The sequence below is a fragment of the Pseudorca crassidens genome, chromosome 5, assembly GCF_039906515.1.
Source record: "Pseudorca crassidens isolate mPseCra1 chromosome 5, mPseCra1.hap1, whole genome shotgun sequence".
Classification (NCBI taxonomy): domain Eukaryota; kingdom Metazoa; phylum Chordata; class Mammalia; order Artiodactyla; family Delphinidae; genus Pseudorca; species Pseudorca crassidens.
This window is the reverse complement of record NC_090300.1, coordinates 103,469,182-103,496,729: the sequence shown is the minus strand read 5'-3', so window position 1 is coordinate 103,496,729 and position 27,548 is coordinate 103,469,182. Positions and strand designations below refer to the sequence as shown.

The 27,548-nt window shown below is 41.3% G+C and overlaps 1 protein-coding gene across 1 annotated transcript; it reads right to left on the bottom strand.

Moving 5' to 3' along the window:
* Nucleotides 1–308: 308 nt before the first annotated feature.
* CPOX (coproporphyrinogen oxidase) lies at nucleotides 309–14,205 on the bottom strand. Its single transcript, XM_067739131.1, has 7 exons — nucleotides 13,533–14,205; nucleotides 11,248–11,391; nucleotides 10,342–10,452; nucleotides 9,567–9,708; nucleotides 7,308–7,526; nucleotides 3,438–3,542; nucleotides 309–1,655 (listed from the first exon to the last, which is right to left on the bottom strand). The coding sequence occupies exons 1-7, from the start codon at nucleotides 14,065–14,067 to the stop codon at nucleotides 1,568–1,570; spliced, it is 1,344 nt and encodes a 447-aa protein (XP_067595232.1). The 5' UTR covers nucleotides 14,068–14,205; the 3' UTR covers nucleotides 309–1,567.
* Between the last annotated feature and the right edge of the window lie 13,343 nt (nucleotides 14,206–27,548).

Genomic DNA, 27,548 nt, shown 5'->3' with positions numbered 1-27,548 from the left:
ACTTGGCATAATGACTTTCTGATATTCACCCATGTTCTTGCCTTTATCAATAGAGGTTCCTTTTCATTGTTGAGTAGTATTTTAACATATGGATATATTATAACTTGTTTATCCATTCACCTGCTGATGGGCAGTTGTGTTATTTCTAAATTTTGGCTACTGAGAATAAAGCTGCTATGAAAATTCAACTGCAAAATTTATATTTTTCTTGGGTAAAATACCTAGGAATGAGGAACTATGGTTTTAGTACTAAGAAATATTTATCTTCCCTATGTCAATTACCCTGGAAAAAATGAAAAATACAAACATTTCTTAGTCATATTTCATAATAAAATTTATCAGCACACCTGTTGTAAGAGTTGAAGAATTCATACATTTTCCAGCTCTACAGAGTCACAAGATCATACATTCAACATATTCCAAGATAATGCTTAATAATATGTAGGAAGATAACATTCCTTATAAACTTCAATATATTATGAATAAAATATTCACATTATTATATGAACACAGAAGTCTTGAGAACTCTGTTGTGATTTTCTCTTAAGAGCAAAGGTAAAAGTTGCAGAATCTCTAATTTAAAAAGAGGACTATTTCAATTAGTCCATATTCAAGGAAATATATTTATAAAATGCTTACATGCTTCTTACACTAGTTATGTCTGCTTTAATTAGAGAAGGAAAATGTTTCTCATTTCCTAAATTCACAACATCCCCAGGATTGTTCTTAGTCTAAACCTCCATACAGAAATGTCTGGAATAGAAATTTTTAAGTATCAGAATCCAAGGGTATAAGCTTTCACATTCAAAAGTGCAAAGAATCTCAGCATCAACAAATTATAGTTCTACAAAAATCAAAATTACAACTTAGATATCCCTTGTTTAAATAACAGTGATGTCACTTTAGAGTTAACTACAGGTAATCACTGAATTGTAACATGCAGAGACTAAGAAAATTTCAAGTATCCCTAAATATCTATCATTACAAAAGTGAATATTTTATAATACTATGATCTCTAGAGAAAGATATATAAAGATTATGATCAAAGCAACTTCAGTAATGACAAAGTAAAATTTTTACTTTCATTTCCAGTTGCTTTCTAAAATTACCAGTCTCAATCTCATTGAATTAATGAAAATAAAATTTGTCCCGTAACAGATTTTTGTGGCTGAAACTAAACCTTTAAAAAATATATGAAACAAAAAAAATAACATGAGAAGTTTCCTGATACAAATTCTAATATTTAGATCCCCTAAACCAATTCTTGGAAATTGTCACTGTTTGTAAACTAGTCATATAAAATGATTCTAAAAGTATAAACGAGTTTTACATCAACCAGTTGACTCTGACAAGCTGCCACCTCACCACCCACCACTGACAGCATCCAGCAGAAGCCTGTGGTGCTTAAAACACATTTCACCAGGAAAGGAGGCAGACTCCAGGGCGGAGAAGACTGGAGCTCTGAGACACAGGTAACTAAGTGCCACACAGTGGCGGTGGTGTCAGCCAGTGGAGCAGGGGGCCCATTGTGTGTCCCCCAGACCCCAGGAAGACTGCTCTGCCTGCATCAATGCACCCAGTCCCTCGGATGGCGCAAAACGTCCAGAATTTCAGCTTCTTTGGAGTTCTCTGAGGGTGAATGCATGTACTCCCATCTAGGCAGGTTCAAAACAGAAGCAAAAAACGTAATAACAATAAAAAAATAAATAAACAACATACATAGCTCTTTATCTAAAATAAATGAAAAATAAAATTCTAAGAGTAATAAAAAGACTTATACCTCTTTGTCTCCACTAGGCTTTTAAAAAATATTTGCTGCTAAAGAAATAAAGTTTCTTAATAATTCCTGAGGATACTCTAGCTAATATTAATATTCCAGAGCCAAAACATACTTTTACTATAAACCAGGGTTTCATAAAGTATAGAACCTCAGGTGATCCATGGGCAAACTTTTCTTAGCTTAGTACTTTGGCATTTTTTTTTCATGTGTTACTTTCTATTTATGACAGAAATGTTGGTTTGCCTTTAATTTTCTCTCTGAAAAAACGAAGAGTATAAAATTTAAGTAAATAGTACCTCAGATTATATATAAATCTACAAATATGGTCAAAATGGTCAAACTGTAGCATGAAATCCGGCAAACACTGGTTTAGATCAGAGGCTGCAAACTCTTCCTGTAAAGGGCCACATAATAAATACCTTAGGCTCTTGGGGCCACATACCTTTTGCAGTCTCTTGCCTATTCCTTTTTTGTTTGTCTTTAATAATCCCTGAAAAATGTAAATTCCATTCTTAGCTTAAGGGCTGTACATAAACACAAGTGGACCTAGATTTGTCCTGAAGCCTTAAGTTTGCAGACCCCTGGTGCAGACTTTAAGAAGCTAAAAATAACCTGTTGCATTAATGTTATTCAGTTGAGCAGGGGATTGATTTATAATCCGCCCTTACCTGCAGTTTGGAATGTGCATTATAATTAAAGGCCAGCAGAGATCAGGTAGACTACCCGAGGCCTTAAGATCTCATGTCTACTTTTTAATCACATCTTGCCTCTAGGGTGGCAAGAACACCTAACAGTGATGTGCATGAGAATCCAGCCAAGGACATGAGATCCCACGAGCAACAGCTAAACAAGGACAGAGCCAATGCCATTCTGAATGTAGTGACAATGGTAGAGGGTACTGATCTCACAAGGCTAGATCTGCACAGCAGAAGGACGCAAGGCAGACCTTCAATGCCAGCCAGTCCATTCTTATTTGGATATTTAAACTCATGGAGAAAAGAAGATTCTAGCTCTTCTAAAATAAGCAATGGTCATATTTTTTCTGATCTTTTCTGTTTCAGTCTGGATACACACCATTCTCACTTCCTCAAAGCCAAAAAAAGTCAACTGTAGATCTTTATTAACCTAATAGCACCAACATAAATAGATTTTAAAATTCCCCACAGAGATTCAATTAACCTTTATGGAAGCACACCATGGCAGCACGTAAAGCATCTGAAATAATCCTGCATACTTTCGTACAAGCTTAATACTTCATAGTGGAGAATAAGACCTTTCCCCACAAGTGCAATCATTTCCAATAAAATTAAAGAGCTGTTATGTTCATATAAATCTACTTTGCTCATAGCTCTTCCTAGAAAATTACCAAGTAGGAACAGTCAATCTAGCTCCCTAGACGCCATCATCCACCCTATCTTCTCACTCCCTCTATCCTTTCCCTGCTCTCACATATAAAGCTATATCATTTATCCTGCCACCCCTTAAAAAAAAAATTTGATTTTCCTGTGATTTGCCTGTGATTTTCTTATACAGGCAGCAAGGTCAAAACCAATGTAGTCTTTAGGAAAGACATTTGTGGTGTCAATGTCCATGTTTTGTGGGGATTAGAGGATTGTGGGGTTAGGGAATAACTATTATTCTTATGAGTTATTCTTACCGGGCGGTGAGAGGTAAAGACATCAAGATGCTTTCGATCCTGGATCCTGGAGTGAAGAGGCCAAACTTTGTACCCCGATCATACAGCAGGTTAAATTCTACATACCTGACATAAAAACATCAAATAAGATTAAGGGCTGGCTGAGTAAACTCTTTCTTAAGATTAGTCCATAACAAATACTTAAAGGGGGGGGCACCTTCCCACCACCTCCCACCCCATCAGCTGGAACTGGCAGAGAAAACACCAGTCTCGTCAGTTGAGTTTTCGCCATCTGGAAAGGCATAAAGAAAAGGCTATTCTATCCAACAAACAATAGGATATAGATTCAGCCCCAACATAGAGCAGTTACAAAACAATAAGGTTATGTTTTCCAATAAATAAACAGAACGAACACAAAGCTTAGAACTTGAAGGCACAAAAACAATTAAGAAAAGCAAATGGCACTGTTTATCAGGATAAAACAGCTCTCTCTGGCCCTCGCCTAGAGTCTGAGATGCTTCACAGTCAAAGACTTCATTTCACTGCTAATAACTCACACGAACTAAGACAGTGTAAGGCTCTTGTAACTGAAAAGCCAAGAAAAGATTACAGAAATCTATTAATAATTACTAATATATTCTAGATATTTCCTTTTCTTAAAATAGTTAACAGCATTAATAAGCAGTCTTCCTGCAAATTAATGACAAAGTCATAATAGAAGGTAGTGATTGAGTTGCAGTGCTCAGTCCTTAGCATCAACTAAAACCTGGTTCAGGATATTAGTTTTCCATGAACTGCCACAGAGTCATATCTAAACTCTGTCTAGCTTAAAAATCTGTGATTGCCTTTAACATCATGAGATCCTTTGTAAAAGGGTCTGTTCTCTCCAATTTCAAAAGATAATTTCTACTACCCAAAAGAATTGAGAATGATCCATAAATGTGAAAATTTCAATAGTCCCCCTTCATATCATTTCTCAACTCACTCAAAAACTACTCTCTTGGTCTAAACTTCCCTCAGATATGACCGTTTATGCATGGGTTACTGTATTTAATCACAACTAGAGAAAAATATTCTCTAGATTCCCACAGTCCTTCAATTTTTAGAAAGCAACCTTCACTGTGGAAATTGCCAAAGGCTCTGAGAAAATTTAAATAAATTACATTCATGGATCCCTTTCTAGTCCTCACCACTTATTTATCACTGATTGAGTTCTGTGCACTAATAACTATTTAATACCTTCTTATGTCTGTTTCAAAAGATAATTTAAATGGATCTTCTTAACTTCTTCCTAAGACCATGGAAAAGAATTCCAGTCTCTCAGCTCCCTTTTTCACCCCTGATGTTACCCTCCTGAAACATGATATTTAAGGGATGGCTGTGACTCTCTATTTGTACAGGTGTCTTGTTCAAAGACCCTTGTAAGGAGATCCCAAATGAGCCTCTATAGGATCCCTGTGCTGCTTTTCTGTTCTGAGCGAACAATGCTCCTTTCTGTATATCAGCCTGACTCTCACCAGGTTTTGCTTAGATCTGATCTTTCTGATCCTTTCCATACATTTATCCTCTCCGAGGTACCTACTAACTATGAACCTTAACCACTCCCTTCAATTTAACTGATACCTACACTGTATCCTGTCTCCCTTTCCCAAAATACAGCAAAACAAAAAAGGAGACTAAGACTGGAGGTTCAAGGTCTGGGGAGAGAATAGTAGTAACTGAGGACAAGAGACTCAATGAGATAGCCAAGTAAGAGGCTGCAAAGTCAAAAGAGAAGCAGCCTAACCACTGCAGGGGAAAGTCATACAGAAGGGGATGCGAGGAAGTGGGGAAGAGTAATACAGGTAATGGGTTATGAATGCCGCGTAAGAAAGTGAAGACAGGGCTCATAACCGCAGCAAAGAGCTGGGGTTATCTTAAGCCCCAGAGATTTCTGCCATTTTAAGGCCCAGAGATATGGGTGGTAGAAGGAGCCTCTCTTTGAAAGTACAGTCACCCACCACACCACAGAAAATCAACCTAATACCCCACACTTCTGCCTAATTCAAAAAACACGGACATGAAATGATACACACAAATGGAACTTTCAAAATATGTTGTCAATTAATAATAAAAAACAAAACAAACAAAATAAAACATCATTCCTATGTCCAAGAAGTTTTCAAGGCTTCACACCTCATTAGTATTCATGAAACCTGCCAGCTTTGCGTAAGAAATCTTATGCAAAACTAGAACATTGCACTTTCCACGGAGTTTTTCTTTTTTTAGTTTCTTGTTTGTTTTTTATTGGAGTTTGTTGTTGTTGTTTCCACAGAGTTTTAAATCATCCTCTTAGGATGGTCTTCCCCACTACACTGTGAGCTTTTCCCAGCATGGTCCCTAGCCATAGGAGGCACCTAATCAACTCAAGTGAAGGGAAGGAGTAGTAAAGGTGTATCTGGGAAATCATGGGGCCAAAAAAAAAAAAAAAAAAAGTCCCAAAACAGATGCATAACGTCCCAAAACAGATGCACTGTTAAAGAACTGTCTAACAAGAACACGTAATCAATTCTCATTTTCCCAAGTTTATAAACAGGGAGCAAGCAAGCAGAGGTAGTCCTAAGAAAGAATAAACAACAAACATTTACCTTGAGACTTTGAACATTATCTAAGTTGACCTTTTAGCTTTACCTCCTTAAGTACCCAAAGTTTCATATGCCTGAGACAAAATTAACATAAATGAGAAAATCCATTTTATAGCCACGGACCAGTAGTACACATGCAATTAAGATGGTAATGAGAAACCGCTGTGAGCGGGAAGACTGGATAATTTGGAGCTGATTCACAATCACACCCCCGCTGAAGATGACCTCACGCTGGTCACCCAACTGAGCTCACCAAGCTGCGTGCACAACGCAGGGTGGCTAAGGTGAGCATCGCAGTCAGAAATAAGACCTACTTAACTTCATTCACATCTAAGAAAGTCTGCAAGTTTTGAAGGCACGATGACCTGGTTCCACACCTGGGATCTTTTATTTACTAGCTGTGTAAACTTGGGCAAGAGACTTACTTTGCTAAGTTTTGTCATCTGTAAAATGATGATAATTACACCAATCTCACAGCTTTGTGAAGAAATTTAGATGCAAACTGCCTAACATATTAGCCAGCACATATTAACATCTCCATAATTAATAAATACTATCATTAAGTGTAAATAATTTCTGAAGTGATTATTTTCATCATAACACCTTCCATGAAAACCTAAAGATAAATGAAAAAAATGTGTGATTCCAAATTTATAAAGCAGCAAAAACATTACATGATTCCCCTATCTTGGCGTAAGGCTGGAAGGTCTTGCTAGAAGAAACTATAAGAAATCAGCAGAAATAAATTCAACAAGTTCTTACTATAGGCCTAATATGGTTCTCTAATGTATACACAAGTTAAACAAACTTTGCTCTTTTTATAATACTATTTTATACAATGTTTCTTAATTCACTTGATATTTATCTAGTTATGAAAAGAAATTAGGGTGAGTATTAACAAAACTCTGACAGGGCTTCCCTGGTGGCGCAGTGGTTGAGAGTCCGCCTGCCGATGCAGGGGACACGGGTTCGCGCCCCGGTCTGGGAGGATCCCACGTGCCACGGAGCGGCTGGGCCCGTGGGCCATGGCCGCTGAGCCTGCGCGTCCGGGGCCTGTGCTCCGCGGCGGGAGAGGCCACAACAGTGAGAGGCCCGTGTACCACCAAAAAAAAAAAAACAAAAAAAAAAACAAACAAAAAAAACTCTGACAAAGTATCTGCCCAAGACAACATATCATCCACTCTGATTACGGCTGCCCCACTTCCCGACCTCCTACCCACCCCAGAGTTACGCAATGAGACGGTTCATTCTCCAGTCACTCACTCACCGTCCTCTCCGGAGCTGCTGCCACAACTTCTCCCGGGGGGTGAAGGAGTCATCACAGTGCTTTTTCACAAGGGGGATATAAGAAGGAATGACAGCCTGGGCACAGCTCTGCACAAAGCAAAAGACCTCCTCCTTGGATGGAGAGTCAAGGTCATCAAAAAAGATACCCCCGATGCCCCTCCGCTCCCCACGATGGGCTATAAAAAAGTAATCGTCACACCTGGAAAATACAGCAAGGCCAAATCAGGGACCAAAGAGGAAAAAACAGACAGACATGAAAATCAGTGTGAGCATTTCAGCTTAGAGCACCATCCCTGACTAATGCCAGCACAGCGCCCTCACTTTTTGTCCATGTCTGAAAATGAAACTAGAGTTTTAGACAGATTTCCTGCAGTTATCAACAACGAAGAAAATGCTTACACTTTTACCTACAAAGCAACAGGCAAGCTAATACATGTCTATCTGAAGATGTGGCACTCTAAGACCTTTACTGAAAAGAAACAGAGTCCACTATTAATACTGTATTTCCTTCTTTTTTTTTAAGCACTGTATTTCTTAAAACAAGTGGTGCTGCTGCCCTCAGAAGCACTGCTACTTTTGCAGCAGGCAGGAATCCTCTACCAACAATGACACAAACCAGGTCCTTGACGGAGTGCTAACCCCTAAGCTGTCTGAATCAGTTCTTATTCACCAAAGGAAGGCAGAGTAAATTATTTCTAAGGTCTCTTTCGGCAATAAAATGTGATGACTCTATAGCATGCATAACTCAGGGGGAGGGCTGGTGGAAGGAAATGGTCAGAGAATAAGAGTCTTCAGAACATTAAAGGTTGCCCTTGTGAACCAGCACATGAAACTATCAATTTGTTTTTGAGTCTTTCCCCACCTGTGCCTACTAGAGCAGATTTCCTAAGCCTTTCCTAATTGCTAAATTTGCAGTATAGTTTACATCCTGGAAATAGTTTTCATTATCTCTGTATAATGAGGGTTCCTAAACAGAAGACCTGTACAAACAAAAACTAAAAACTATTGAAAAGGTTATCTTAAAAATAGCCTTAATAGCTTAAAGTTTAAAAAAAAAAAGGCAGCAGATGCAAATCCCTAGAACTGATGTGCTGGTATAATTCACCTTGACTGTGACTTCCTGGCTTTTCTTCACAGGTACATTTTATTAACAGAATTAAAGTATATCCTGAGCAAGGCTGTAAAGCCAGCTTTAACTAAATCATGTTATTTCCAAATCTCTTTTCATGATATTATGAAATGAAGAGATTTACTAAATATGTATACTAAAATTTTTGGCTAGCCCGCATCCTAGATATTTTATTAATACTACTCAGATAAAGTTCTTCAGTAATAGCGATAAAAGGAAACCAAAAAACAAAAAGAGAGAGAGAATATCTACCCCACCAATCCTCCTCCTGAAAGGAAGCTGATTTGTAAGAGAAAAACAACCCTTCATCCTACATCTGTGTGTCCATAGCTGTCCAGTGTTTCGTGGTAATGTCAAATCAAAGAGAGGTTATTTAAATGTTTTATAATTTCTGAGGATTTTAAAGCTGAACTCCATATTCTTAGATAAATAACATCAAGATTCCACAAATATTAGCACTAAAAGCAAAGCAAAAAAAAAAAAAACCCAAAAACACTTTCTGTTCCTCCTTTTTCTAGAATGGCAATTAGCTCTAAGCAGTGTTGAGTACATTATTATTCCAAACAACTTATGCACAGACTCCATTCCACATCTACCAAATATCCTGGGTCTCCTCACACCTTTTTTCTTTACCATTAGAGTTCCTTTCACAAAGTTTCCAATCCCACTTTCTCCTTGTCCAAAATCTCCGGTACATTTGCACCTCTCCTAATAGTTCTCCAACCCTTCCCATGCCCTAACACATTTCCATGGCAACGAGATAATCCTCGTGTGGGATGAGAATTTAATATCCCACTTTAGGATTAAAAAGCCTCTGATTCTCAGGCATATATCACCTTCAAGTTTATATCCTAAAACATCTGGTATCAAAAATGATATTGCTGCCCAATTTTTATCACAGACATTCAAATACTCCTAAGAAAATAATGTATTAAAACCACTTAAAACTCGTATCTCACTTCTGGTGAAAGGAAGGAAGGGAGGGAGGAAGGAAACAGTTCAACCTTCATAAGCTGAAAAAGATACTTAGTGACACAGTAGTGCCTTCAGGATCTACAAAAGGAATGGAAAATACTTAGCGGTCATGAAAAGTTCAATAACTTTACCTACCATTTTTTAAATTTGGGGTAGAGATCTGGACCATGCTGGTCACAAGCCTTCTTTAGAGTCCTGTGAAAATGCACTGCATCCTCTTGGTTCAAGTATGTTGGGGTAAGGTCACATCCACCACCAAACCACCACTGCTTGTTACCTACCAAATCGAGACATGTGATTCTGATGTGGACTTTGAGATGCAGCACACTACTCAAAAGGAAAAGTTAAATACGTTGCTTTAAATGCCATCACCTGCAGAGACACCAAAAGGAGTGGCGTGCACTGCACAGGTGCTCTGACAGGGTAACAGCTGGCCTAGCTAATGGCAAACATAGACTGGAACTATATTTACATAATGAAGCATGATCAATTGCACCCCATCTTAAACCCACTGACAACGCACTAGTGAGTGGCAAAGCTACACATGTGGAAAATAATTTCCAAAAGCAAGTTCTCAAGGGCAACTTAACACTGCACGTGAGGTTTTCCTTTGGATGTAATAAATTTATATTTGCAAAGAACCCTGTGTGCACTTTAAGTTCGGGTTCATTAAATCATTCCTTGTGTGTTGGAGGAAAATGGGGATGCCAGAGACCAGCCAATACCACCTTCATTTTTCACATCTAATAAATAATCCATTGCACCTGCCAAGGAATAAGCTTTCACGTTTCCCAAAAAACCTAGTTAAGATGGTATTTATTTTTTCTTGATTTTAGATGTTATGCCCCCTAATGTGTTTTAAAATACACATTTTGCACAATAATACTTTCCACACCTCCAGAGCCCTTACCGTCGGCTTCTTCTACTTCAAAGTATCTGTAGTTGAAATGGATAGTGGGAGCATGAGGATTCTTGGGGTGGATAACAGAGCTCACGCCCATAGCAGAAAACGGCAATTTACCTGGAAAGTAAAACATGCAGTGAGCTGCACTCGATCACCTGGCTTGATACAAATTAACTCCAACATGGTTTCTGAATCAATTTTCAAAGGTTGATTTTCAATTTGTCTCTTAAAATATAATTTTTAAAAAGTAACTGTGTCAGGCTTCCCTGGTGGCGCAGTGGTTGAGAGTCCGCCTGCCGATGCAGGGGACACAGGTTCGTGCCCCGGTCCGGGAAGATCCCACATGCCGTGGAGCGGCTGGGTCCGTGAGCCATGGCCGCTGAGCCTGCGCGTCCGGAGCCTGTGCTCCGCAACGGGAGAGGCCACAACAGTGAGAGGCCCGCGCACCACAAAAAACAAAAAGTCACTGTGTCTTCAAGTCCGTTCTCTATGTCTGCGCCTTTATTCCTGTCCTGCCCCTAGGTTCTTCATAACTATGGACATATATACACTACCAAATGTAAAATCGATAGCTAGTGGGGAGCAGCCGCATAGCCCAGGGAGATCAGCTCGGTGCTTTGTGACCACCTAGAGGGGTGGGATAGGGAGGGTGGGAGGGAGACGCAAGAGGGAGGAGATATGGGGATATATGTATATGTATAGCTGGTTCACTTTGTTATAAAGCAGAAATGAACACACCATTGTAAAGCAATGATACTCCAATCAAGATGTTAAAAAAAAAAGTAACTGTGAACATGCTCAGCTGGCACAGGCACCCAGATGGAATTTTACAGAAGCAATATGTACTTTATAAATAAAACTTGCCGAGAGAAAAGGTTTACAGGGACTATTAAAGGAGATTGTCTGATTTACCATCTTTCGTCTTTAGCTTTTTTCCTCTGCTTCTCATCTGTTTTGCTGCTTCCTCAGAAAGATTTCCATGAACGACAGAAATGCTCACCCCGGCCTTTTCAAAAACATGCCCATCTTGAAGTACACAGCTGATGCCACCACCTCCTGTTTATGGAAATGTAAAATGAGGAGAGAATGTTAAGGGTATATGGGAAGTTAAAAACAACTGCTGCACGAAGGTGGTGGGATTAGGAGTTATTTTCCTCCTCTATTTTCCAGATCTTCCATAATATCAGCATATTTATAATTTTTAAGTACAATAAAATTAGATAACCAGTTTAGCTTTATGACATTTGCTACTGATCATGGGTGAATATTTTATCTCCCCACACCACCCAACCGAATACTCTTCTACATCCTTATGTCATCATCTAAAATGAATCACTGGAATAGTTTCCCTTCAAATAAAGACTGTTCAGAATGGCAGCTGTTGGTTGTGATACATGAGAGAAAGCTAAGATTAAAAACAGGAATAAGTACATTCAAAGAGTGTTCCAGTACTGCCAAATTTAAGAGCTCCATATTGTTTCAATTGTTTTTTCTCAGTGTGCTGTTTGCCTTTTAATTTTGTTTACAGGTAATTAAAAAACAGATACTGAAATGCTTAAGGAATTCGGAAGCTTGAACTGAGTGAGACACATTAACATTTAGGTATATGAGCTTTACTACTAGTAGCTGGTTTGTTTTTTGAAGACACTAGAGGTACCACAAGAGTTAACTGTTTCATGAAGCTTCATGTTTGGCTTGTTTTATTTCTAAAAATTTTTAGAGCTGGATGGGACATGAGATGATCCAGTACGACCCTTGTATATTTCAAATGAGAAAACTGAGGCCCAGAAAGGCAAAATACTTTCTCCAAAAACACACAACTAGTAAGTGGCCCAAACAATTTGTCTCAGTGCTTTCTAAGCATCAAACAATATTTGCAGCACTTCATATATATACACCTTATTTTACCCTTATAATACATTCATATGTTATTTATAATTTCATTTCATAGATGAGGAAACAGAGGCACAAAAAGTAACTACTGAAGGTCACACAGCTAGTCCAGGTTGTGTCCTGATTCAACAGTCTTCACTTAAAAAATTAGAAGATGGAGGACTTTCCTGGTGGCAGTGGTTAAGAATCTGCCTGCCAATGCAGGGGACACGGGTTCGAGCCCTGGTCCTGGAAGATCCCACATGCTGCGGAGCAACTAACAACTAAGCCCATGCACCACAACTACTGAGCCTGCGCTCTAGAGCCTGTGAGCCACAACTACTGAGCCCACGTGCCACAACTACCAAAGCCCACGCACCTAGAGCCTGTGCTCCGCAACAAGCCACCCCAATGAGAAGCGCACATGCCGCAACAAAGAGTAGCTCCCGCTCACCACAACTAGAGAAAACCTGCGCGCAGCAAACAAGACCCAACACAGCCAAAAATAATTAATTAATTAAAAAAAAATTACAAGATGGAAAACACTACGAAAACCAGATTTAACTTCATTTAAAATAAATGTGGCAGTATCACAGCCCCAAATCAGCTGATGAGAAGTTGCTGCAGTAGTCCCAGGTAAGAAGAATCAGAAATCCTTTAAGTTTATGACCAAGATGTAAGGTTTCACTGTATAGGCAATAACATGGTCATGAATGTAGGACACTATAAGTACTAGGTTATAATACTTAAGTATTTTACCAGTGGAAATAAAGATTTTCCTGGCACGAAATCTGATGGGTGCATTTGGCAGAACTACTGACAAGCCAGGTCAAATATTTCTTACGTAACCTGGGGAAAAGACACAATGACACAATAACTCCCTCAGCTGGAGGAGACTGGTTGACCCTTAGTAAAGAGGAGATGACTTTTTTTTTCCATCTCCAAAGGAAAAGAAAGGGTAAACGCACCCAGAGGAGCAGAGGAAATGTGGAGAAAATCTATGCTCAGTTACAACCTTGGACATCCAAGCCTGTTGGCTAAAACTGACCTTAAGATTTGTATGAAAAATGCCATATAAAATTGCAAAGATTTTTTAAATGTCCAGTACTAGAGTGACAGCAGATCTGGGTCCACACCTGCAAGCTGAGGGCTGATGACCCTGTCAGTGTCAATCGTTTTAAAGGTGTCCCTTTTAACCTAGCAGCCGCTGTGTAGGTACCCCTTTCCTTACTCCCATCCCCTATTCTGAGTCATTTTCTGCCTGCAAACTAAAGCCCGACCTCTCTTCCCCATCTCCACCTCCCGCTAGGGGCCGACCTCCTCACCTTCCTTCCTCTCCCACCGGTCCACAGAGAAGCGGGCGCCCCCATCCACCTGTGCCAGCGCCTGGCACACCTGGGCCTGGGTCTCCAGGATCAGCAGCTCCATCTTGGTCTTCATGTCGCCCGGCCTCCTCCGCAGCTCGTGCAGGTCGGTCACAGGCGAGGCCATGAAGCAGCTGCAGCGGCGGGCCAGCTCGTCGTCCTCTTCCTCCGGCCTCCCCGGCGAGGGGCTCGGCGCCCCCGAGCTCTTGCTCGCCATCTCCGCCCGCTCCACGTGCCCGAAGGCGGCGGCGGCCAGCCCGGCCAGCCCCGCCAGCCCCGCGGCCAGCCCCGCGGCCAGCCCGGTCCTCAGCCGGGGGCCGCCTCCCGCAGTAGGGCCGTACCCCAGCCCGCGGCTCCGCTCGGGGCAAGCGGTGCCAGGGGGGCGGCAGAAGCGTCCGGCCGCGCAGCGCAGGGACCAAGAGCGCAGCTCCCCGCAGCCGCCCCGCGCCGCGAGCCAGCAGGGGCCCGCGCTCAGTTTGCCCAGGTGCATGGCCATGCTCCCGCACTGTCACCCTGGGCAGTGCCCACCTCCCGCAGACAGGCCCCTGAGCCCCTGGAGTTCCGAGCGGCAAGCGGCGAGCAGCGAGCGGCACAGGCACAGGGAAACTTCGCCAGAAAAGAGCTACTACCGGGTCGGCTCCCCGGCGTAGAATGCCGGGAGCTGTAGTCCCGGCTCCTATCGTCGCCTGCAGGGGCGCGCCCGGGAGATAAAAGAATCCACCGTCCCCAGAAGGGCGGGGCCCACGGGTAGAGAACTGGGGTGCTGGGTAGGAGAGGGCAGTGGAAGCGAAGGCGGAGATAAAAGAGGCCGTCTTGTCACGCACAACCTCTGATCTGCGGTTCACCCAATCACAGGGAGAAGACAAAGTAGGGCTAGACGCGCTGAGGGCTAACTGGGGAGAAATGTGGCCAGAGACCCTTGCCCCGACTTATATTTCTAAACAGCCTTGCAAACCCTGACTCCTGTATGTATAGATGGCCCCTTCGTCCCCGGTTCTAGTCCTCTAGAGCTTCTAGAGCTTGTAGGATTGGTGGGGGCGGAGCCTGGGAAACTCCTTACCTATGGGCTAGTTTTCAAAAGGAGTCGGAAAAGCTAGTTAAAGGACTACCTAAGAAAATCCTAGGAAAAGACTTTCTGGGATCAATTCCATACCACCGTTCTATCATAAAAATCTTCCCAGGCCTTGCTTCTACAGTGCCCACTTAATTATTTTGGAACTAGGAAAAGCAAAGTGTTTTATTACTAAACCAGCATAAAACTTAGGAACTGGTGTGTCTGGCTGCTCAAGGAAGAAGAGATTTAAACATACGGATCCTACAGTTGTAGAGTGCTGCCAAGTATTTCTCACGTTTAGTACTTGCAGCAACTCCGGTAAGCTAGGCAGGACAGACATTCACACTCCTTCCTCTTCTCACCCCCAGCGAGCGCACATGCACGCGCGCGCACACACACACACACACACACACACACACACACACACGTCAAGAGAAATGAGGAAAGAAGCTAACATAGGTTTGGTAGATTTTTTTTGTTCCTGTAACCATGCCACAGTTCCATGTTGTCTGGACATAAGAGTGTAAGAAGGACTGTCATGGGCTAATTTGTCCCTTAAGTCTCCAGGATGATTTTAATTTCTAGTAGTAGATAATTACGTAAGCCACTGGTGGTGGTTTCTACGTTTTTTCTTGGTGGCTAGATGCAGTGATGGAAATTCCATGGCTGCGGGTCAAACCAGTTTTTCAAGGCAATGTATTTTCTCATCCACAACAGCATCCAGCAGCTCTTACACAGAGCATATTGTTAGCTGGGTGGGCATGCTTGACTCTCTAGCAGATTCTCTAATGTTAAAGGCCTGGATTAAGAAGTGAATGAACTACATTGGGGGAAGCTTTTAGCTGTAGTGTAACTTGCCGGGAGGCTGAGTTGGCAAAGGAAAGAAAAGATAAGAACTATCGGTGTATAATGCAGCCCACTGCAGGGAACATGGGTACTGAGTGAGCACCAAGAGGGGACCAAACCCAGCCTGGAAGCCTGGCAGGTCTTTTGGCAGGGGAGACACCAGAGCTGAAGAGCCTTAAGGAGGTTTAGCCCTCAACAGGGTGAGGGAGGGTCTGGGAGCTCTGTGGGCGAGGGATTAAGAAACATTAGCTGGGTATTAACCCTCCTTGACTGGTCTAGACCATTGAAAAGAACACCTCGAGGTGTAAGGGAGGAGGTGAAGGACAGACGGTGTCTGTATTCAGAGAAGAAAGATCCACAGGGCAGTTTGGGGCCTCAGCCCTATCAGGGATATCCTTGCGGCATCCTGGGTCCTGGGCCTACGCACCTGCTCACAATCACTTTGTCACTCCGAATCCCATTCCTGCCTCACCTCTCTCTACCTGGGCAACTCTTTTGTGCCTTTCAGAACTGGGATCTGGCTTCACCTCCCACTGATGCCATCCCTGACCCTCCCAGGCTGACTTGGATAGCATCTTCTCCTCCTCTAGGCTCCTGTGCTCACCCCTACCTAACACTTGTCCTACAGACAACACATCCGTCTACCCCACCAGACTGTGAGCTTCGTGAGAGCAGGGTCTTTGTGTCCCCAGCACCTACCACAATGCCTAGCGTGTGGCTGGCTCTGAATGTTTATAGAATGAATGAACAGAGGGCAGACTGAGCAGGAGACACTGCCAGACGCTCCGAAGGAATCAAGAAGAAAGAGTGTTGTGAGACAGTGAGATGTGAGGGGAGAGGGAGAGGGGGCAAAACTGATGAAGGGAGTTAAAAGGTACAAACTTTCAGTTATAAAATAAATAAGTCCTGGGGATGTAAGATACAGCATGATGACTATAGTTAACAATACTATACTGTATATTTGAAAGTTGCTAAAAGAGTAGATCTTAAAAATTCTTATCACAAGAAAAAAATTTGTAACTATGTGTGGTGATGGATGTTAACTAGTTAATTGCAGTGATCATTTTGCAATAGATACATATATAAAATCATTACATTGTACACCTAAAACTAATATTATATGTCAATTATACCTTAATTTTTTAAAAAACAGAAGAAGAACTATCACTCAAGGAAGGCTTTATTTGCCTTTTCTAGATGCCTGTGATGGTTTTTGTTTGTTTGTTTTGTTTTGTTTGTGGTACGTGGGCCTCCCACTGTTGTGGCCTCTCCCGTTGCGGAGCACAGGCTCCGGACGCGTAGGCTCAGCGGCCATGGCTCACAGGCCTAGCCGCTCTGCGGCATGTGGGATCTTCCCAGACTGGGGTACGAACCCGTGTCCCCTGCATCGACAGGCGGACTCTCAACCACTGCGCCACCAGGGAAGCCCTGTGATGGGGTTTGACTGAGCCTGGTGGTGATAAGTGAACCTCATTAATGAAAAGGAACCTCTCTCACCCATTTTCCTTTAAGAACCCCCTTCATTATTGCTCTAATTCTGAGAATACCCATAAAGTTAGTAAAAGATAAGCAGGCACAGGCTGTTTTGAACATTTGCCTGGTCAGATAGGCTGGACTTGAGCCCAATTGTGTGCTAGTTTCCAGGTTTCCACCCCTCCCCACCCTTAGCCTTTCTATGTGCAGGGCCTCTCTCATTTCCTCCTCTGGTTTCCAGCGCCTTCCCTACCTTCACCTTGTTATGGTACACTTAAGAAAGACCTTAACAGCCTGATTAGTGTGAGTTTAAACCACACTTCCTAGGCGTTCAAATTGTCTCCAAGGAGGATACTTGTATGTAAGTGTTATTTGTTGGGGTGGAGTAAAAGGCATCCCCTTGTCAAGCAATTTCAAGCATCAGAAAGCTGACAGGGACAAATCATACGTTTAGAGTGAGTTGTAAGACATAAGGTGTAAGGTAGATATTCTCATCCTTTTTGAACCCAGTTTCCTGCACTGCTGTGTGTTCTGTGTGACCCTACGAGCCAAAATGATTCTGACTAGACTTATACAAACTCATGAGGTATAGGTATATTAGTATCATTTTTCAAACTCCACATGCTTCCCAGAATCCTTATGAACTTTACCCCTCCTCTCTGCCCCAAAGCCCTGTTGAACATAACTGACTTTAGGCCTGCTGATGGTATATGAGTCTGCCTTTTTCTGGAGAGAATTAGAAAAGACTCTGACATCCCTCTGGCAGATTTTCTGCCTTCTAAAAACACACACACAGTCATAATTCCGAGTACCTTAACTAAATTGTACTGCTTTCACCAATTCCCAAATTTTGAGAGCCAAACTTAAGAAATGTATTGGGTTGGCCAAAAGGTTCGTTCGGGTTTTTCATAAGATGGTACGAAAAACCTGAACTAACTTTTTGGCCAACCCAATATTATTCAAGTGACTCAGCTCTGTTATTTTCTGCTAGATACAGAAACTCAGGATAATTATGAACTGTGTTGCCAAACAGATATGTTTACCTTGGCAAACTTCTGCCAATTTACCCGAAATTCTAATGAGGGTGGTCATGGGGTGATAGTAGTGAGATTAGCAAAGAAGTGGAATTTTTTAGATTTTTACTCAATTTTTGTCCTAGAATTTGCATTTTAAACTTTTAGGATTTTGGAGGCAAATATTTACACAAATCATTAAAATAATTGTTTTTTAAAGCTAATGTAGGCTAAATATCTAATTCAATTTGGTGTTGCTAATTTGTGTTTTCTTTAACTGAAGTAATTTTTTTTATAGGAGCATAGTTGCTTTACAGTGTTGTGTTAGTTTCTGCTGTACAGCAGTGAATCAGTTATACACATATATAACTATAACTATAACTATATATATATAACTATATATATAATCCCCTCCTTTTCGGATTTCCTTCCCATTTAAGTCACCACAGAGCACTGAGTAGAGTTCCCTGTGCTATACATTAGGTTCTTGTTAGTTATCTATTTTATACATAGTAGTGTATATATGTCAATCCCAATCTCCCAGTTCATCCCACCCCACCCCCCGTCCCCCGTTGGTGTCCATACATTGGTTATCTACGTCTGTGTCTCTATTTCTGCTTTGCAAGTAGGTTCATCTGTACCATTTTTCTAGATTCTACATATATGTATTAATATATGATATTTATTTTTCTCTTTCTGACTTATTTCACCCTGTATGACAGTCTCTAGGTCCATCCACGTCTCTGCAAATGGCACAATTTTGTTCCTTCTTATGGCTGAGTAATATTCCATTGTATATATGTACCACATCCTCTTTATCCATTCCTCTGTTGATGGACATTGAAGCTGCTTCCATGTCCTGGCTATTGTAAATAGTGCTGCAATGAACATTGGGGTGCATGTATCTTTTGGAATTATGGTTTTCTCCGGTTATATGCCCAGGAGTGGGATTCCTGGGTCATATGGTAGTTCTATTTTTAGTTTCTTAAGGACCCTCCATACTGTTCTCCATAGTGGCTGTATCAATTTACATTCCCACCAACAGTGTTAAGAGGGTTCCCTTTTCTCCACACCCTCTCCAGCATTTATTGTTTGTAGATTTTTTTGATGATGGTCATTCCGACCAGTGTGAAGTGATACCTCATTGTAGCTTTGATTTGCTTTTCTCTAATAATTAGTGATGTTGAGCATCTTTTCATGTGTTTGTTGGCCATCTGTATGTCTTCTTTGGAGAAATGTCTATTAGGTGCTCTGCCCATTTTTTGGTTAGGTTGTTTGTTTGTTTTATTCAAACAGAAAGTCACAAAAATTATAATCATCCTCATCAGTTCACTCAGTCCCATGTAATTAATTTTTTTCATCTTGATCTTTTGTTAGCACTTTTGTGAATTCATCAGTTTTCCATTTGAGTTCTGAAAATGCTTATCATTCAGTTCAGCAGCATCGTCAGTTACCAGAAACCTGTACTTGTCAGAGTCTTTTCCATGAATTCCTTGAAGATGAAACCCTTTTATAGGAACATTTTTGCGAAAGCATCAGAGTACACCCTGAACTGTCTGTAAATGACAAAAGACTTAAAAATGACTACGGTTAAAGATTTGATGAAAGTTCATAATAATGCAATTGACAAGGAAATTTAGTTATTTCTGAGATATACATTTTAAAGTAATAACTAGAATTATGACTTATAACATTATACCAGAACATATAAGATTTTTAGAAATTTCATGTAATGTCTGAAACATTTATATTAACATATTTCCATACAAATAACTCAAAGAAAGTTTAGTATTAGTTGTTTTGTTTGTTTGTTTGTTTATACTGCAGGTTCTTATTAGTCATCAATTTTATACACATCAGTGTATACATGTCAATCCCAATCGCCCAATTCAGCACACCACCATCCCCACACCACCGCGGTTTTCCCCTTTGGTGTCCATACGTTTGTTCTCTACATCTGTGTCTCAACTTCTGCCCTGCAAACTAGTTCATCTGTACCATTTTTCTAGGTTCCATATACATGCGTTAATATACGATATTTGTTTTTCTCTTTCTGACTTTGTTTTTTTTTTGATGTTGAGCTGCATGAGCTGTTTGTATATTTTGGAGATTAATCTCTTGTCAGTTGCTTCAATTGCAAATATTTTCTCCCATTCTGAGGGTTGTCTTTTCATCTTGTTTATGGTTTCCTTTGCTGTGCAAAAGCTTTTAAGTTTAATTTGGTCCCATTTGTTTATTTTTGTTTTTATTTTCATTACTCTAGGAGTGGGTCAAAAAAAGATCTTGCTGTGATTTATTTAACTAAAGTAATTTTAAAATTAGTTTTTCATAGAGGTGTAGATACCACCCAAATATTCCAGAAAAATTTTATTAAATAGAGAAAGCCATGGTGCCTGCCCCTTATGTCTTTTATGTTCTGCCTTTAGCCCCTCTGTAATTCTTTCCTGTAGTAATATGTATGTGATATCTGGAGTTACAGCACCATTTGGCGACCAAGATTAAGAAAGTCCCATGAAAATGTTTGCACAGCAGTAAGATTGAAGGAGCCTGGGTTCTGGTTACATCCTTGAGCAGATGCACTAGCCCTGGGCTGCCTACCTTTGGAGCTGTTATTATATGAGAAAAAATAAATTAAGGTACTGGTTGTCAGGTTTTCTTTTACTTGCAGCTTAAGTCTTTCTAATACTCTAATTCTTCCTTGTTCGTTCAGATGCCCACCCTGGAACAAATCCACAACGGCTGGGGTAGGAGATAGGATCATGTTAGAACACAGGGGACCTCCCCCTGTAATTAGTGTTGGAGAGAACGAGTGGTGAGTGTGGGATGTCATTTCTAGAAAAAGGGAAATATGGTAAGCAAACAATAGCATAAATGCCCGATTTAGAGAGAAATTTTTGAAGATTATCCCAGTATTGAGCCTAAGATTGGATCTAAGATTAACAAAAATATGAAATTCAGAAAGAAGAACTAGCAAGTATAGGGGGGACAGGAGGTAATCACTTTGATCCAGACAGTTGTTAAAAGAGCCGTTTCCACCAGTTTAGCCAAAGCTCTCCAGAAGTCCATTTGCCTGGACACAGCAGCTTCCTGGCCACCTACCCCTTCACTATACAATGCTCTCAACATCCATTCTAGGAGGCTTAAGAATATCATGGGTCAACTGAAAGGTGTGTGTGGGGAATCATTTGGGAAAATGTTAGGGACAAAGTGTTGGGATATATGCAGGTGTCCCTTCTGTTAGGCAATCAAGGAACAATGGGCATTGGGCTGCTGTTGAGTAATCCTCAGCAGACAGAAATACGAATGACATTTAACATTGCTCCTGGGTACCTGCCTCCATGATGATTTCGTGACACTAGCAACCAATGGTATTTGCAGAAGAGATGCAAAGCTGCTCCCATTCATGTCATGGAGAATTCATCTCATTTGGTGGACTAGAATACTCTCCTGGAAAATACACATTTAAAACCTTTTAACTTAAACCCATATCAACAACTTACTAAGCTTAGGAGTCGAGAATTGGTTTCCTTTGTTCTCTGTATCTAACTAGAGTGACATTTTCTCCGATGTCTAACTGTTTAGCTAGGACCAGAACTTGCTTCTGGAAGTGATGGTGTTGAATGAATGCAGAGGGAGGGGAAGCACATTTAAAATACTCTCTCTTATTGCAGACACATTGAATTTAAGATGCTGGTGGGCTGTGTAAATCAAAATGTGGGCCCAGAAAGGGGTAAGGACTGAAAGGGTAGATTTGTGAGATACCCACAGCTGGAATGATGAAAAGTTCACAGAAGAACTTTTAGAACACAAGGATAAAGGGTTCAAAGTCCGAAGACAGAGCACAAGACACATTTAATGACAAAAGAAACAAGAAGTCTTGGGACCTTTGGTGCTATGTCCCAGAGGCATGGGGTGGGGGGCATCAAGGAGGAGAGTGTGGCCAGTGGACAGAAAGCTGTACTTTCTGATCAGAGAACTTAAGTGCTGAGTACCAGATAACTAGAAATTATGAAGTCACTTGGATGCCTTTGAGACAAAAGCTTCAGAGATCCAGATGAGGTGGCAGGTAATTTAAAAGAATATATAGAACAATAGTAGCAGTAGTGTGGGCAGTTATAAGATCCATCTTTTGTCTGAGTTGGAAGACTTGAGCATGGTTTTGTTTTTTGTTTGTTTGTTTTTTGCTGAGAGGAGTGAGGCAACAGAGAGAACTAAAAATGCAAGAACGTGCACCGCTAGGAGACCCCGTGACCAGACCCAAGTTTTAATTCCTTTGCTCTTTTTCCCAAATTGAACCATTCAGCCTCCATTCAGAGAGCACAAAGGTCAAGGGGAATGGGAATGAGGATTGGGCGAAAGGATTAAACACTTTTGGTCCTGATATATGTGCCTTCAAGGGACCAGGCTTTTTCGCTCCAAATAGTTGGTCCTACCCTCACCCTCATTCTAACCAGTTCCCAGGCAGCCTTAATGTCCTAACCTCAACTGTAACCGAAGGGTTATGAGAACTTTGTGGGGTAACTATTCTTGGTCAGACTGAATCCTGGTCATTCATTCTTCCTATAGACACTTATTTATCACTTGCTATGTGCTATGTTCAAAACAACCCCATAATTTTTTTTTTTTTTTTTTTTTTGCGGTACACAGGCATCTCACTGTTGTGGCCTCTCCCATTGCGGAGCACAGGCTCCGGACGTGCAGGTCCAGTGGCCATGGCTCACGGGCCTAGCCGCTCCGCCGCGGCATGTGGGATCCTCCCGGACCGGGGCACGAACCTGTGTCCCCTGCATCGGCAGGCGGACTCTCAACTACGGCGCCACCAGGGAAGCCCAGATGTAACCACTCTTATTACTCTCACATGATGAATCAGGAAACTGAAGTTTAGGTTTAGACAGAGACCAAGTGTAGACCTTGTTTCTAATGCTGTCTTAACATTACTGCACTGTCTTCATCTGACCCAGAGTCACTGTCCACTAAAACAATGAAACCAATATTTTCTAAATACCTGCACCTTATTAGGAACTTCAGAGTATGCAAAGGAGCTAATACCCTTCTCCCACCCTCCTAGAAAGAGATTCCATTTGAGCCACCAGGTAACCTCTTTAAATGAAATACCACACAGGCAGTCCCCATTCTGCATGGTACTTTGGGATCATAAAAATGACCACGCACACAGAAGCCAGAAGAATCAATCTGAATGATCAATGTGAAAAAACTGATTGTTTTGTGATCTTTAAAAATGTTTTGTCAAAACATTAAAGATTTAGTTACTGTAAGTTATAAATGAAAAAATATCAAAACTAGTAGTTATTTAGTACAATGCAATTTAAAGCATTAGAAACATTCAGAAGTAAAGTGTTTTATTGCTTTGCACTTATCAAGAATAGTTTCAACAGTGCTTGCCTTTTTTTGTTGTATATCTTTTTTTTTTTTTTTCTTGCGGTACGCGGGCCTCTAGCTGTAGTGGCCTCTCTCCCGTTGCGTAGCACAGGCTCCGGACGCGCAGGCTCCGGACGCGCAGGCTCAGCGGCCATGGCTCGCGGGCCCAGCCGCTCCGCGGCATGTGGGATCTTCCCGGACCGGGGCACGAACCCGTGTCCCCTCCATTGGCAGGCGGACTCTCAACCACTGCGCCACCAGGGAAGCCCTGTTGTATATCTTTATGATATGGAACGAGCATTTTTTCTATGCCTTGGTGAATTGTCAGGCTCCTTTCTAAGTTTGGATTAGCTTCCAATATTTTATCCTTTGTGCCTTCAGTGTGCTTTCAGTGTTGTGAAATATTCCAAGAGTTCCTTTAATGTGAAGGGTTTTTGTTTGTTTATTTGTTTACCAGCATGACTTCCTCTGGGACATCTTTAGCTGGCTTGTCATAACCACTTTCTTCAGTTATGTCAATAAGTAAACCTTCACTAAGTTCCTGTGGTGCTTAATTTTATGTGTCAACTTGGTTGGGCCATCGTGTCCAGATATCTGGTCAAATTTTGAACTGCAATATCAGCTTTCACCTCGGTCTCCAGTGTACTGGTTCACTATGCAGATTTTGGACTTGCCAACCTCCATAGTCATGGGAGCCAATTCCTTAACATAAGTCTCTCACTATTATATATAAACATATCCTATTGGTTCTGTTTCTCTGGAGAATGCTAACACAGTTCCTCTGGCTAAATATCTGTCTCAGTGGTGGTGATGACATTTCCATGGTCAGCTTTTTCTAATTCTGTTTATATTCAATTAGAATTTCACTTTTTGTCGCTTTACTACACTTTCGTGTCTATTGTCCAATTACCTCTTTCAGTTTCATTTTTGTAAAATGTCACATGAATTTATTACTGTTAGACAAAGAAGCAACATAGTTACCCACTTTGCTCTCGGTATGTAGTGTGTATATGTTAATTCCAACCTCCTAATTTATCCTCCCCACTGCCACATTTTTCCCCTTTGGTAACCATAAGTTTGTTTTCAAAGGCTGTGAGTCTGTTTCCATTTTTAAGTAAGTTCATTTATATCATTTTCTTTAAATTCCACATATAAGTGATATAATTGGTATTTGTCTTTCTCTGTCTGACTTAATTCACTTAGTATGATAACCCCTAGGTCCATCCATGTTGCTGCAGATGGCATTATTTCATTCTTTTTTACAGCTGAGTAATATTCCATTGTATATATGTAACACATCTTCTTTATCCATTCCTCTGTCGATGGACATTTAGGTTGCTACAAACAGTCTTTCAAAAAAAGTAATGTGATTGGTCAGTGAATATCATGTGCACCTGTTATTTATGTAGTGATTTGTGGACTGAAGAGCTAGCACAAAGTTTGTGCTTTATTTTTTTTAACATCTTTATTGGAGTATAATTGCTTTACAATGGTGTGTTAGTTTCTGCTGTATAACAAAGTGAATCAGCTATACATATACATATATCCCCATATCTCCTCCCTCTTGCGTCTCCCTCCCACCCTGCCTATCCCACCCCTCTAGGTGGTCACGATGCACTGAGCTGATCTCCCTGGGCTATGCGGCCTGCACTTTATATATCCATCTTTATCTCTATCTACCGTGTGTGTGTGTGTGTGTTTGTGTGTGTGTGTGGTAACTGAATTTGAACTATGTTGTTGGGGAGCTGGTGATATTTAACTAAACCATGGTAACTAACTGAAATTTGTGCATATTGAGGTCATGCAATTCAAGGACTGCCTGTATTTACTTTTGAATTGATTGTCTAGGTCTATAATTAATAAATCTCTGCCATGAAGGGCAATAAAGCAAAGAAAACAGGTTCTCAGCTGAATCAGCAGCATCTCTGTAAAAATTCTACCATTTCATTAACTGTCATTCTTGAAATACCTGATGCTTGTTTTTCTTGCCTATTTTCTGTGAATAACTGGCTGCTTATAGAATCACATAAAAATGTTCAAATATAGAAAGTGGTTTGTGGCAAAGACAACTATTTCTCCACTGAAAATCCATTCTCCTTTTCTTCCTTTAATTATGGTACTCCAGGTTTTAGTGGGGCATATAGCTGCCTCACTGAAGACTACATTCCCACCCTCTCTTGAAGCTTATGGCCAAATTCTGGTCTATGGGATGTGAGCAAAACTGTTGTATGCCACTTCTGGGTTTGTCTTTAAAAGGAAGGGCTGTGTTCTTCCCTGGTCTTTTCTCCATTGGCTAGGATACAGATGTAAGAGCAGGAAGTGGAGCAGTTATTTTGAACCCAAAATGGAATCTGTGTTGAGAGTAGATGTCAGGGCTACTACCTCTGGACAGTTATATCAAAGAGAATAAACTTCAATCTTGTTTTAGCCACTACATTTTGGGGTCTTTTTGTTTCAGACATTTAACTCTAACCTAAAAAAAATCCATGGATGGTTTCCTGTTTGAGAATAAGCTATAGCCTAACATAGTAATACAGGGGATTTATATATATCACACTAAATAGTTAATTGATTCTCCTCCCTTCCAACCCTAACTGAAAGAGGATAAGAAAAAAAACAGAAGGCTGTAAGTATAATCCCCTTCTGAGAGAATAAATTGAGCAGAACCTACTGAAGACAATTAATGATATAGTGAAGCCACCACAGATAGGATGAGTAAAATCTGCCATTCCACGAGGTGGATTTGATGTTCCACATTTATCAGTTACTGTGCGCTAAGGCTATGAGTCTCTATTCCTAGTAACCAGACGTGCTGGTATGGAGGCTTCCAATAATTAAATCGAATTCCCAGGAACTGCTGAGGTCTATTAAGAGACAGTTACTGGCAATATTTACATAAATTTTGTGACAAAATAAATTTAATGTAGTGTCAATCAGTTAAGTCACTGACATGGAAATAATTTACCCTGATACAGTTCTTTAAATTTGTACATCACAGGGGCTTCCCTGGTGGCGCAGTGGTTGAGGATCTGCCTGGCAATGCAGGGGAAACGGGTTCGAGCCCTAGTCTGGGAAGATCCCACGTGCCGCGGAGCAACTAGGCCCGTGAGCCACAACTACTGAGCCTGCGCGTCTGGAGCTTGTGCTCCGCAACAAGAGAGGCCACGACAGTGAGAGGCCCGCACACTGCGATGAAGAGTGGCCCCCGCTCGCCGCAACTAGAGAAAGCCCTCGCACAGAAATGAAGACCCAACACAGCCAAAAAAAAAATCTAATAAATTAAAAAAAAAAATTTGTACATCATGAAATGTGGCTCTTTTGTAAGGAACTGATAAAAGATCTGATTCATCACCAACAAACTGTAATACTCATGTATATACACTAGAGGGCACTCACCTTCTACTATTTTTTATTGGAGCAACATTTGCCATAATGGCTTTCAAACAAGTGTATAGAAGAATCACCATGGGAATCTTATTTGAAATGTATACCCTTAGGTTGTGAAGGAGGCTGTGAATCTGCATTTTAGTAAGAGGCTATAAGGGAGCATGGTTAAGAGGATGGCTCATGAAGCCTGACCGCCAGCGTTTGAAACCTGGCTTTGCCACTGACGAACTTGGACAATTATTTAACCTCTCTGTGCCTCGGTTTCCTCATCCATCAGATGAAGTTAGAAACAGCACCTACCTCTTAGGGTTGTTGTAATGATTAAAAGAGTTAACCTAGAACATACAGCCTAATGTCTGGCAATAAATATTCACTCTATTATTAGAAGTTTTTTTTGGTTTTGTTTTTGGTTTGTTTTGTTTCATTTGGTTGGTTGTTTTGGTTGAAACGAAGAGTTTTATTTGGGCAGACCTGGGGACCGGGAGGGCCTGCACATGAAAGAAGGTGTTGGGCCTCTTGGTGGTGAAGCATGGCTTGTGCTGACAATGCAGGACCTGGTGGGGCAGCCGGAAGTTGATCTTGGAATCATGGAATTGCTTGACTGATGGTGGGGGACATCTGCTGGCTGTGATCTCCTCCACCTTCATGATCTGGATCGAGTGGGCCCAGGCGCGGGGCCAGGCGCCCACGTCGTGGTCTGCAGAGCTCAGTAGGGGATAGGGTGAATTGTACATCCCCCCCAAACCTCCCATCACGTGGGGGGGAGGTGGGCACTTGGGGACCCGGTGGTCACAGCATCTGGTCCCAGCAGGCACTGGCTACCAG